The sequence below is a fragment of the Carassius auratus genome, chromosome 4, assembly GCF_003368295.1.
Source record: "Carassius auratus strain Wakin chromosome 4, ASM336829v1, whole genome shotgun sequence".
Classification (NCBI taxonomy): domain Eukaryota; kingdom Metazoa; phylum Chordata; class Actinopteri; order Cypriniformes; family Cyprinidae; genus Carassius; species Carassius auratus.
Window position 1 is genome coordinate 7,012,663 of NC_039246.1, and position 12,240 is coordinate 7,024,902.

General features: G+C 35.7%; 1 protein-coding gene, 1 long non-coding RNA gene and 1 pseudogene across 2 annotated transcripts; all 3 read right to left on the reverse strand.

Moving 5' to 3' along the window:
- Positions 1 to 69: 69 nt before the first annotated feature.
- LOC113057607 (uncharacterized) lies at positions 70 to 3,982 on the reverse strand. Its single transcript, XM_026225039.1, has 9 exons — positions 3,900 to 3,982; positions 3,439 to 3,779; positions 3,187 to 3,263; positions 2,222 to 2,340; positions 1,883 to 2,080; positions 1,689 to 1,775; positions 1,345 to 1,598; positions 608 to 733; positions 70 to 403 (listed from the first exon to the last, which is right to left on the reverse strand). The coding sequence occupies exons 2-8, from the start codon at positions 3,748 to 3,750 to the stop codon at positions 692 to 694; spliced, it is 1,089 nt and encodes a 362-aa protein (XP_026080824.1). The 5' UTR covers positions 3,751 to 3,779; positions 3,900 to 3,982; the 3' UTR covers positions 70 to 403; positions 608 to 691.
- A 1,285-nt stretch (positions 3,983 to 5,267) lies between these two features.
- LOC113068749 (uncharacterized) lies at positions 5,268 to 5,418 on the reverse strand (annotated as a pseudogene).
- Positions 5,419 to 10,259: 4,841 nt separating this feature from the next.
- Positions 10,260 to 11,602, reverse strand: LOC113057737 (uncharacterized). The gene is made up of 2 exons (XR_003277876.1): positions 11,144 to 11,602; positions 10,260 to 10,841 (listed from the first exon to the last, which is right to left on the reverse strand). It is a non-coding gene; the product is annotated as an uncharacterized LOC113057737 (long non-coding RNA).
- Between the last annotated feature and the right edge of the window lie 638 nt (positions 11,603 to 12,240).

The window sequence follows — 12,240 nt, forward strand, 5'->3', positions numbered from 1 at the left end:
TAATTAAACCATAAGATAACGTGTATTTTTGAATACATAGAACGATGGATTGCTTTAGAGCAGGTGTGTTAATTTTTGCAAGGGTTTTCCCTTCTCCAAAATAGAACGGCAATAATACATGAACGTATTACTTTAACTTCTTCAATGTCCAAAAAACAGGACAAACTTTGGTAATGTAATCTAATTTATAGATCTGGTGTTACTATTACAGGTTTGGATTTCACAGATCTAAACAAGGCCAAAACCATATTCTGAAGTGCCAATGCACCTGGGAGGCATAGCACATTGAAACAAGTGGAGGACCTCGGCATCTCAGAGTTAACCACTTCCACTACCATCTTTCCTTCTGGCACTTCCCATCCAAGCCAAAACTTCACCAAGCTTTTAAGGTCTGAGCTGGATGCTAAATAAAACAAAATCAACAATTAAATACTCACCACAATGTCATTCCAAACCCAACAAAAAAGTTTCATCAAGTAGTTTACCACAGGCTTTATTTTACACAAATTATAAAAACTCATTTATATATATATATATATATATATATATATATATATATATATATATATATATATATATATATATATATATATAAAAACATTTATACCCGTCTCAATGAAGTGACGCAAATACCACGAGATGCGACATCTATCTTCTAGCGAACAATCTTCGTCATCGTCGTCGTCATCATTCACCCGCTCTCCGAGGGCCAGCAGATACATTGTAGCAGCATCTGGAAACAATAAAATATTTCTGTTGCAACAGGTCTGCATTTTTTTAAATATATATACACACACACACACAGTTTCTTGAGATGTTGTGTGTGTATATATATATATATATATATATATATATATATATATATATATACACACACAGGTGAAACTCGAGAAATTGCATGTAATGAGTATATAATTAGTTTCACCTTTTAAATTGAATTAATGAAATTAACCTTTGCACGATATTCAAATTGAGTTTCATCTGTACATATGTATAATAATATATACACACACACACACGCACCACCTTATAACAATTACATTTACTGATGAGGTGAGTTAATTTTCATTTTCCCCCAGAAAGATTTCCACATCTTTCCTTTCACTCAACAGTGGCCACACTCTGGTTTCTTTAAGTCCTCTACGTATTTGCCATAACTGCCATTATCTCCTTCAAATGACCTATAGTATTGCATATTTTAGATTATTAGGTTACATGAAAAGAATGAATAATGCTACAAGTACAGCAATGCTAAAACTTAAAGCTCATACAATAAAAGAACAATACCGCATGTGATAATAGGCGCTCAAAAAGCCACTTCCGGTTTTCTTTGGTTGTACTTACTAGTTTTATGGTTTCACGAATATCATGGTCAGGACAGTCTTCGATTTGCACTGTAGCAGTTTCAGCTGAACCACCTAGAAATACATGGACCATTGCTTGGCTGACTCCAGCCAGGCGAGGTCCACCATGTAGGAATGCATGTCCAATCATGCGTCCTGCAACTAGGAACAGATCACTCTCTATGAGAAATTGTGAAGATGATGGAACAAGATGGCCTGGTTCACCTTCAAAGAGACAGGTCCTTGCAGTATTTCCTGGTTTAAAATAATGGGCTTAAATTAACATTGTGTATTCAAAGATGAAACAAAATGGCAGTCAATGTTCCATAAAAATAGTTAACATACCCATGTTAAAATTGAAACCATGCTGAAGCCTCTGTATAACAGTTGAAAAGAAGTGTCTAGTCACACCTTCACCAATTGCAGCATCCCCTGAATGTAACAGATTAAAATCAACAGTCCAAAAAGAAAAGAAAATGGCCAATAAAACCAGCTAAGAATGCCACTGAATAAATGCATTTTTACTTGTTTAATACCACCTTGGAGTTTGCACTTCACAGGGCATGCCCATTCTATGCCGTTTTGTTTGTAGAATGCAACAAGTTCTCGGTCTTGATCTTCCTTGTCCATTCTCACATCCATGGTCATCAAGAGGGATTTTCCAGTCTCATGTTGGTGAATTATTTCCTTAGTGTATAAGGATGCTGCTTTATTTTTATCTGGTTCAATTTTCCAATCTGCAAAACGCATAGAACCAACATGTCAACACTTTCAGTTCAAGCTAGTTGTGTACTCCACTACTTCAGTGCTAGCCTACATCTCAAAAATGTGTTGTGTTTATCAGTTCTACTTCAAAACTTTAAAAAACAAAAACATACCATGACTCTCGCTTGTGGCTTTAGCTGCATTTGAAGGATCAGCGGTATAAGTCAACGGCATGTAAACTCCAGATGTAGATGGTTCTTCCATAGACGCATTTAATTCCAGAGGTTGTATACTTATAATAAAATACACATACTTCATTACCATACTTGTGTGCAACAAAAGAACAAAAATACATTTAAAATGAATTACCTAAAAAGTTTTAAATAGATTAAACATTAATAATTTTAACATAAAACAATATTCAATTGATATTTGCTGTGAAGAGGAGCTGAGGCAATCCTAACCGCACACACAATAAAAGTATACATTACGTGACCAGCAGGGGCGATTCTAGGATTTTCATTTTAGGGGGGCTCAGCCCCCAATGAGTGTATGATTTAAAAAAGTAACACTTTAAGGTCCAATTCTCACTATTAAGTAGTTGCTTATTAACATGCATGTTACTAGGATATTAGCGGTTAATTAGTAGATATAAATGGCAGGGTTTTATAATCACTGAGGTACCAATTGCGTGGTAGTTTTTAGTATTCTATTTGTTCTTATCTTGCCCTGTCTCTTCCCCTCCTAAAGCTGAGCTTTGAGTGATATAGGCTTTTCATTTTTGTCTGTGCCAGTGAAGAAAGTAAACATAGGGTCAACTGATTTTATGAATCATTTTCTCAGATGTGTAAAATTACTGAAGTCTACCAGGAAAGCTAGGTAACCAAGGCTAAAGCCCCCCCCTAAAAAGAGCCTAGTGACACCCATTGGTGACCAGTGATACGTTCCTACAGATTTCTCAGAGAATGTTACATGCTCTCTAAGTGATAAAATATTGCTCCTTGTAAATTTTGAAGGCAAAAAAATTCACTGATTAATTTGGAAATAAGTATTTTGTGCACATTTGTTTTGTACCTATTTGGAAATAAGTATTTGTGTACTATCAAAAAAGAAACTGTCAAATAAAATAATTTCTCACCTGTCACCCATGCAAAAACTTGCGTGAATCTCTATTACATCGAGAGACATTTCTTTTTGACATATGGGGCAAGTTGCCTAAAGTAAAAAAAAAAAGAACAAGTATTAAAGTATATATTAAGTATAGAAATATTATATTTTATTAAGTAAAAAAAGCATCTCTAGAAAACACACACGTATATATTTATTTTATACCCTACTAAACTTGCAAATTATTTATTAAATTAAAATAACTATTTTTAATATACATTACTTGTTTGGTTTGTTCAGCTTCATCACTGGTCTGGTCAGCATCATCATTCGTCTGTTCAGCTTCATCACCAGTCTGTTCAGCCTCCTCACTGGTCACACAGGTATTTATGTGTGCAGTCAGAATCAGTAGTGGATAACTGACTCCACATCTCTGGCATTTCTCTTTTGGCATTTCGTTAAAAGATTCAGATTCAGGTGGCAGAGCAGTGGTGTCAAGTTCTATTTGTAGTGGAGCAATGTAAAGAACTCCTTTAAATCCATTTGTTGCTGTCTTTAAATTCTTGGGATTGTACCCACTTTCATCTGGTGGCATAAGAGTGAGCTTCCAGGAGCCCCATCCTCCTTAAAATAAAAGTAAATAAAAAAATACCATTGTACAAAAATACAGAAAAATACAAAATGCTATCTGTATTTTTGAGATCAGGGTCAGTTTTTACTAAATGTTTTTTCCCTGGTGATTACCTGAAGATTTATAGAGAAGCCAACCCCCCTTTATTTCTTGAAATTTGTGGTATATCTCCTTTAGTCGGGCACATATCTAAAAATACAAAAGCACTTTATTAAGCCTTTATAGTCAGTATAGTAAAATAAATACTAATAAATAATGCTAATAAATACCTAAATCCACTATATCCACATAAATGGGCAAGGAGATAAATAATTTAATAAATTAAACATGTTGGGGGAAATTAGAAAAAAAAAGTAGATATTTTGAAAAAATGTCGGTAACCAAACAGTTGATGGACCCCATTAACTTCCATAGTAGGAAAAAATAATTCTGAGGAAGTCAGTGTGGTCCATCAAATGTTTACTTACCGACATTTTTCAAAACATCATCTTTTGTGTTCAGCAGAAAAAAGAAATTCATACAGGTTTGAAACAACTTGAGGGTCAGTAAATGATGACAGAATTTTCATTTTTGGGGCGAACTATCCCTTTAAAGCAAATGCTAAACTGAAAGTTGTCTCTTTCTTTTAACCGTTTATTCATTTAGCTCCGTATTTTTATTTTTCCTTGGCACATGCAAATGAGAGGGTGTCAATCAAACATAAGCCGGTCTCTGTGTAACCATTGGCTGAAAGTTATATTAACAGTTTACTATACAAACGAGATAGTGGCAGAAGCTCATATACAGCAAGTCAGCCTGCCCACAAGGCATCTACTAATTTTGCAAATATCATTCATTTGAATAAATGATTGAACGTTTATATTTTTGGACTGTGATTAGAATTTGCAGATGGTCCCTTGAGCAGCATAAGTGAATATGCAGTGAATATCAAAACTGAAATAATTTTACTGCCCTTTTTTAGCAGACAAATGGATCTACACCCACATCAAATGTACCTGCTAACTAACCTAAAGCGTGTAAAGATGTATCCACTCTGAAGAGAATATAATCAGCAGATAGCATAGCTACTACCATTTTTAACATTATCAGCCAATGGTGGAATATAGAATGCCTTCTGATGTTTGATTGACACCCTTCATTTGCATGTTGCACCTAGAAAAAAATAAAGTTACGTGACTTTCAGCCAAGTATGGTGACCCATACTCAGAATTCGTGGTCTGCATTTAACCCATCCGAAATGCACACACACAGAGCAGTGAACACAAACACACACACTGTGAACACACACCCAGAGCAGTGGGCAGCCATTTATGCTGCGGCGCCCGGGGAGCAGTTGGGGGTTCGATGCCTTGCTCAAGGGCACCTAAGTCATGGTATTGAAGGTGGAGAGAGAACTGTACATGCACTCCACCCACCCACAATTCCTGCCGGCCCGAGACTCGAACTCACAACCCTTCGATTGCGAGTCCGACTCTCTAACCATTAGGCCACGACTTCCCAAAAAAATTATGCAGTCGAGATTCCTGCATTTGGGGAATTTGCAGGGGTCAGCATTGCCTGAGTGCAATGGACAAGCATCGCCCTGGGTGAACAGCCTTCTTGATCATGGTGTCTCCCCTGCCAGGTAAGTATACCAGGTAAGTATAAAACAGAGAGATGCATTCAAAAATGAATAAATTTCTTGAAGGAACAAATGAAAACTTTCAGTTTAGAATTTCCTTTAACTTGTTTTCTTTCATTTCCAACATTGGTTTTATTTATTTATCTCATGGCACATTTAATTATTTATACTTTTATTTTTGGAGGAATATGTGGACTTATGAATTAATATATTTATCCGTTTATATATTTACTGTATTTTCCGGACTATAAGTCACACTTTTTTTCATAGATTGGCTGGTCCTGCGACTTATAGTCAGGTGCGAAAATTAACTTGACATGAACTAAGAGAAATGAACTAAGAGAAAACATTACCGTCTCCAGCCACGAGAGGGCGCTCTATACTGTTCAGTGCTCCTGTAGTCTACCACTGACAACATAAAGCGCCCTCTCGCGGCTGGAGACGGTAATGTTTTCTTTTGGTTCATGGTTCTAAATAAATGCAACTTATAGTCCAGTGCGACTTATATTAGAGCTGTAATCGGGCCTTAAAAGTAAGGCCCGACAGGACCCGAGCCCGACAAGTACATTTTGATTGACAGCTTTTTTAAAGCCTGAACCCGTTTACAGCCCGATATTATTCAAATGTGTACACGCACACAGCTCTTTTGCCTTTTGTCAACAATGAGTAATTTATTCATGTTTTAACATAATTTACTCATAACTAACGTAGACTAGACCACTTGGAAGTTGGAATAAAGAAATAAAATAAGTCCTCTGTGACATTGTAACATCTCAGCATTCTAGACATAGGCTCATTTAACCTATAAATAGACCAACACACCAATAAAAACGAGTCATTTAAAAAAAAAAAAAAATTAAGATAAATTTTAAATTAAGATGGGTATTTGGCAATAACGAAATTAAGATAAAGGCTCCGCCGGATTTGCTTTATTTAATAAAAGAATAATGGCAACATTAGCGTAAATACTCTGTCAACATTATGCATTTAAGACTCAATGAATATTTAGTTATCATTTGAAAAACCTTTACTCACAGAGATTATGCTAGGTCTACATGTTTTTGTGGAGGAAAATGATTGAATCCACTGTAGATGTCTTCAGTGCGTTGCTGCACTCACTGATGGTGCGTCATTATTCACTCATTATTCTTATTATAAACATGGTCAAAACTTTTCCACACCTCAGAGTTTGCTTTAGTTGCTGGTGCAACCAAAACGTAATCACCAGAGGCAAGCCTCCGTTACACCTGCTCAGTATTCATTTTCGCATCTTTCTTGCGCTAATCGAAACACATCACATGACCGCTCGTTTACCTCGCAAACCGGAGCGCAAGCCCGAGCCCGGCCCGAACCCGCGTAAGATGATAGAAATTAAGCCCATCGGGTCCCATCGGGTTCGGGCAAAGATCTTCAGCTCTAACTTATATATGTTTTTTTCCTCATCATGACGTATTTTTGGACAGGTGCGACTTATAGTCCGAAAAATACAGTATTTATTTGTTGTTTTTGCAGGTTTCGTGTACAGTGTAGATCAAGCCGTACTGTCATCAGTTCTCAGTTCCACGCAACAGAATAGTAGTAGTAAATCTGTAGTAGTCAGGATTACTACAACTACATTTAATCTCTTTCTAATCAAACAACCAGACAAATGAATGGCTTGACACTAACCGTACCAGGGGATATAGCATAGACAGAGCTTTTTTCTGCATACACACATTTATACACATTATACACAAAATTTATAAAATCGGTTTTAAATCTTTAAGATGGCAATAAATATAAAAATACTCTTCATCTCTGGCTTTATTGTTCAAAGTGTCTATCCTTGAATCGATTTTGCTTTGTGCTTCACTACAATGTAGCTTATCCAATTCTCTCCGCGCTGTCCAGTGCATAGCATATAGCTTTAGCACACAGATTTCAAGAGTTGGTCAGCTAAATAAAATAGCAGTGTGCAAAATACTAGGGGTGCTCCGATCACGATCGGCCGATCGTTAATGCGCATCTCGTCAGTAAAGCCGGTTCTCTAATCAGCGGTTAATTCCATCAGGTGCGTGATTACACAGAGCAGCTGTTACTACACAGAGCAGTTGTTAACTGAGAAGATGCGCCAAAAAACGCTGAAAATGAAGTGGATTTGCACATCTTATCTATTAACAATGGCTCTGTTTAGTAACAGATGTGTAACTTAGGCCTAGTAGACACGGTGGTGTTTCTAATCAATTTTACACAAAATATACTTTAAAACAAACACCAGAGACCGCTTAGACAAATGTCTCACGTGCTGAGAACGCTAACCTAACATATAAACACAAAAACATTCATGTTTAAGAATCAATTACCTCCGGTCGATTCATGATCAGAGTCAGACAGTCAAGTAGGGCTCGACTTGAACCACCACCACCTTCGCGGGTTCGCGCTGGAAAACTTCCGCGGTCCCCAATTGGTCAAAATGCTCTGTTCGACTTTTCTGAGATCATCTACTCTTCCCTATGGATGACCTGTGACCTACTTTCTTTAAGATCTGAATTTTTGAGTTTGAATTTTTGACATTGAATTTTAGAAAACTGAATTTGAAGTTCCGAATTTTTTCATCTTGAAAACTTGAGTCTGATTTTTTTTTTAAATGAATATTTGCAGTATAAGAATTCAGAACAAAAAAACTAGCTGTTTGAAAATACATGTCTATAAAATTCAGCCATAAAAACATTTCAGTTTGTTAAATTTCAAATGTTCAATATTCGTAAATCAAATTCAGAACTATTTAAACTACCACCTAAAATTCAATTTTGTTGGATTACACTTGCAAATAATTCAAATTTACACAATTCAAATTCAAATCATTTTGTCATAATAAAAGCTCCATAAACTTTTGGCCGAAGACATATCTGCTTTGTTTAAAGCAGAACTTCCTCCAGTTGGCAGCAACAGGAGAGTGGTGGAGAGTAGAACAATCTGTTTCTGGACGGACTGGCTCATAGAAGTGGAAGGAATGACATCAAACTGAAGCTATGTTGGATCTATCCATCTGTCTGTCTGTCTGTCTATCATATTTTTTTAAGATATGAAAAAATAAAAATGTAAATAAAAATGTATATATGTTTGATGAAATCCCATAGTGCATGTGTGCTTTTAACATTTTATCCCTGTATTAAAATGTATTTAGTTGCCACTTGAACAAATCTTTCATACACTTTTGAATATATACTATAAGACATAGCACACCTTTAACTAATACACTTCTAAAACACTTGTATATTTGGTTTACTTTATTTGACTACACTTAAAATCAATTTATATTAAGTGTACTTATGTGCTACAGTTGGGAAAATGTACTTATATTTATTAAAAGTTTAATTTAGGATTACTATATAAAAATCTACTAAGATTGAACAAATTTTTAATGTAATGAAATCAAACTTAAGAGATACACAAATAAAAGTCCTCTGTATATTTTTGTGATAGGATACTTTATTTCAATGCACTACAAATGAATTTGAGTATTAGTGCTAATATACTTCTTCAAGTGCACTGAAGTAGAAATACACCTTTAATTAGTGTCTATATAAAATATAATCTTATTTAGCACAAAAAAATGCATTTACTACAAAAGTACTTGCTTGTTTTTAAGTATTTTTAGTACATTCAACTATACTTTATTGTTATCTGGGATGAGGATACTTATATGGGTTTGGAAGAACATGAAATAAAATAAACTGTGAAAACTACTTTACTGGCATTCTGCATCTGCAAAATGGTCATTATCTTTTTTTTTCCTGTTCATTTTTACTAGAAGGGACTGCATATCCCCTCACCTTAGACAAGATTCTTGGATTTGTGTCAGGATCTACTTCTATTCCGAGGCTAGGGTTCCCAGTGGAACCCAAATTGGAGTTCTTACACCCTCAAGAGAATGAGGCCCCTAAACTTTTTCCAGAGGCTAATACCTGCAGCATTGTCTTGAGGCTGCCAAACCATCCCAGCTATGAACTCTTCAGAGAAAGCATGGACAGTGGTATTTTGCAATCCCCCACTTTTGGAGTGATGTAGAAATTGTGTTGGCTGTTACTGATGTTTGAAATATTTTTCATTTCATTATGAAACATGAAGAGCTAAATTGGCACACCACTGCTCCAAGAGTAGAAAAATATTTATATTCTCACCACAAGTGAGGTTTCAAGCCTACAAGCTCTTCATCAGACAGTGATCACATACATCAGAAAACATACATTCAGCCCTATAATATAACACAAACTTGAGTGACATGATCACCCACATGATGTAAATGTAAATTTGATTCTATCATTTATGTATACTTTACAGCTATTTTTTTTATATAGGCTTAGGTTCAGAATTTGTAGTTAGTGGTTGTATTCACTTTTATGTTTGTTTATTGCATTTATGTCAGGTGATTTCCTGATTGCCCTTTTTTTTGGATCATGTGGGTGATCATGTCATTCAGGTTTGTGCTATATATAAGGCCTGAACTATGTATGTGATCATTGTCTAATGAAGAGCTTGTAGGCTCGGAATGTCACCTTTGATGAGAACATAATACTTTTGGAGCTGTGGTGTGCCAAATTTCTTCTTAGTTTTAGGTATTTTCGTGGTTGAGCACTCACATTGAGCCCTTCGGCCTGTTGGATGTGTGCACTTGGATTATCTAAAGTTATACAATGGACATTTCATCATACATTTCTACTACTGTTTTTTTATATTTGTAGGGGTTGCTGAGTTTTGTTCCTTTCTCCAGTTCTGCTCTGTCTTGGGATATCTGATAAGAATCCACATCTGAAATTATTCAGATTATTCTACAAACTAATGAAATTTACATCACAATTACAATAAAAAGTTTTTTTTTTATCTCAGGGATATGACTAGCCCTTACATAAACTATAAATGAATCAGGAAAGTAGAGGTGAGAAACCGATCAGAATATGACACATGCCATGTGAAACACTTCACACAAGTAACAGTGACACTGTTAAATGTCATTTTACATTCTTAGGTTTTCCACAAAAGAAAGGATATCTTTGGTGTGTAAAATTTGTCAAGTCTTTGTTAATTCTTGGAATGTAGACATATTGCAGAGCCCACATGTGCCTTCCATTATCTACATCCACAATGCCCTCACTCTCAAGAAAGTGGAAAAGATCATAGTACACATTTGACACCCCATGCCACAGATCGACCCAAAGTCTTTCAATCCTCAGATTGTGTGTACTTCTCCCTCTAAGAGCACTCCCTCGTTCATTGCCTCTGAACAGGTTCATGAACAAGCACACTGCATTGTTCTCTCCCCCATGGTCAGTCCTTACTCTGGAAGGGACTCCATATTTGGAAATGGCTTCCAAGAAGCAGTTCATGACAGTGCTGCTGCGAATGTTGGTAGATGCTTGTCACCTTTCTCCAAGCATGAATTGCTATCCTCCATCTAAATTAACACAAATACATCATTACTTAGTTGAGCATAAAACCTGCATTAGACAACAACAAAAAAAATATCCAATGAAGGGTGTGTTTTAGATGTTCTACAAGAGCAGTTACATTTATTTCAACAACTCTTTTTATGCAGCCATTCTGATTTCTGTTAATGAACTGCTTAATTCTGAAATTTAGACTTTTAAAAACAAATTTTAAATTTAGTGACTTAATGGCATTTTGTTAAAGCAACAGAAGAATAAGGTGGTTTAGGCATAATGCAATGTTTAAGATTGCATTTAAAAAGAAAATTACCTTATTAGTTTGTGATTTCCATCAAGATGGCATAAAGATTTAGGTCCTGTGACACCGGTTTAAATCTGCATCAGATATATCTGAGTATGAGGAAGACTGCAACAGATTGAAGCACCTTGAAATATATATAAAAGTATTTTAACATTTAATAGGAGCGCTAAAATAAATCAAAAGTTGCACTCAAAATTTTTCCCAACTCATTATGATCTAATGAGATGAGGACAGATGATATTTTAATCTAGGTGGAGCAGATTCCCAAATATGTTTCTATTGTTATAAAATGCTTTGGATAAAAGTGTCCGCTTAAAGCTCCAGTATGCGATTTTTGTAATTGACCAAAAGAGGGCGCATTTCCAACAATAACAAAGGCGAAGCTTGATGACGCTATGAAGCAGGTGGCGATGGGAGATGTCGTTTTTAATGCATTTTCACCATAGCAATGTATCTAATTTGGATAAACGAATCATGATCACGGATGAGGTAATTTATTCGTTTTTGTATTACCTGTATATCTGATCGTATTATTTTATGTCATCATAATTAATGAACTGCAAGGAACATGAAATGTTATACTATATGTAACCCCTCTCTCCCGGGTCCTCTATGACACTCCTCGCACTCGCTCCAAGTGGGGCTCGAACCCGGGTCTTCAGCATGGGAGGCGAACGCACTAACAAGGAGTCTAAATGGCTACAGCCTTAAATGGTTTACCTGAACAGCACTACTCGCTGGCCTCTGTTACATATATTATCCCGTTACAACTAACAGCTATTTGTTAAATGATTTGTTGGGTTAATGTTGTGCAGTGTTACATCTTTATGGTTAATGCCGTGTTGTTTAACGTGCACAAATCAATCGTTCTAAAAGTAAATTTGAACGAACATTTGCAAGTAATGACTAAATATATTTTTAACAACACATATCCGATTGTATTTAATTGTACTGCCATAATCTCGGTCACCACACGTGATAAAAATCCTTACCTTAGTACAAAGAGCAATATAACTTTGTTTATAGGTGCTATTATTGACAGTTGCATGTGTTGCAGGGAAACACAGATACATCATCACTGGAATTATCAAATCCAGATGAGACCT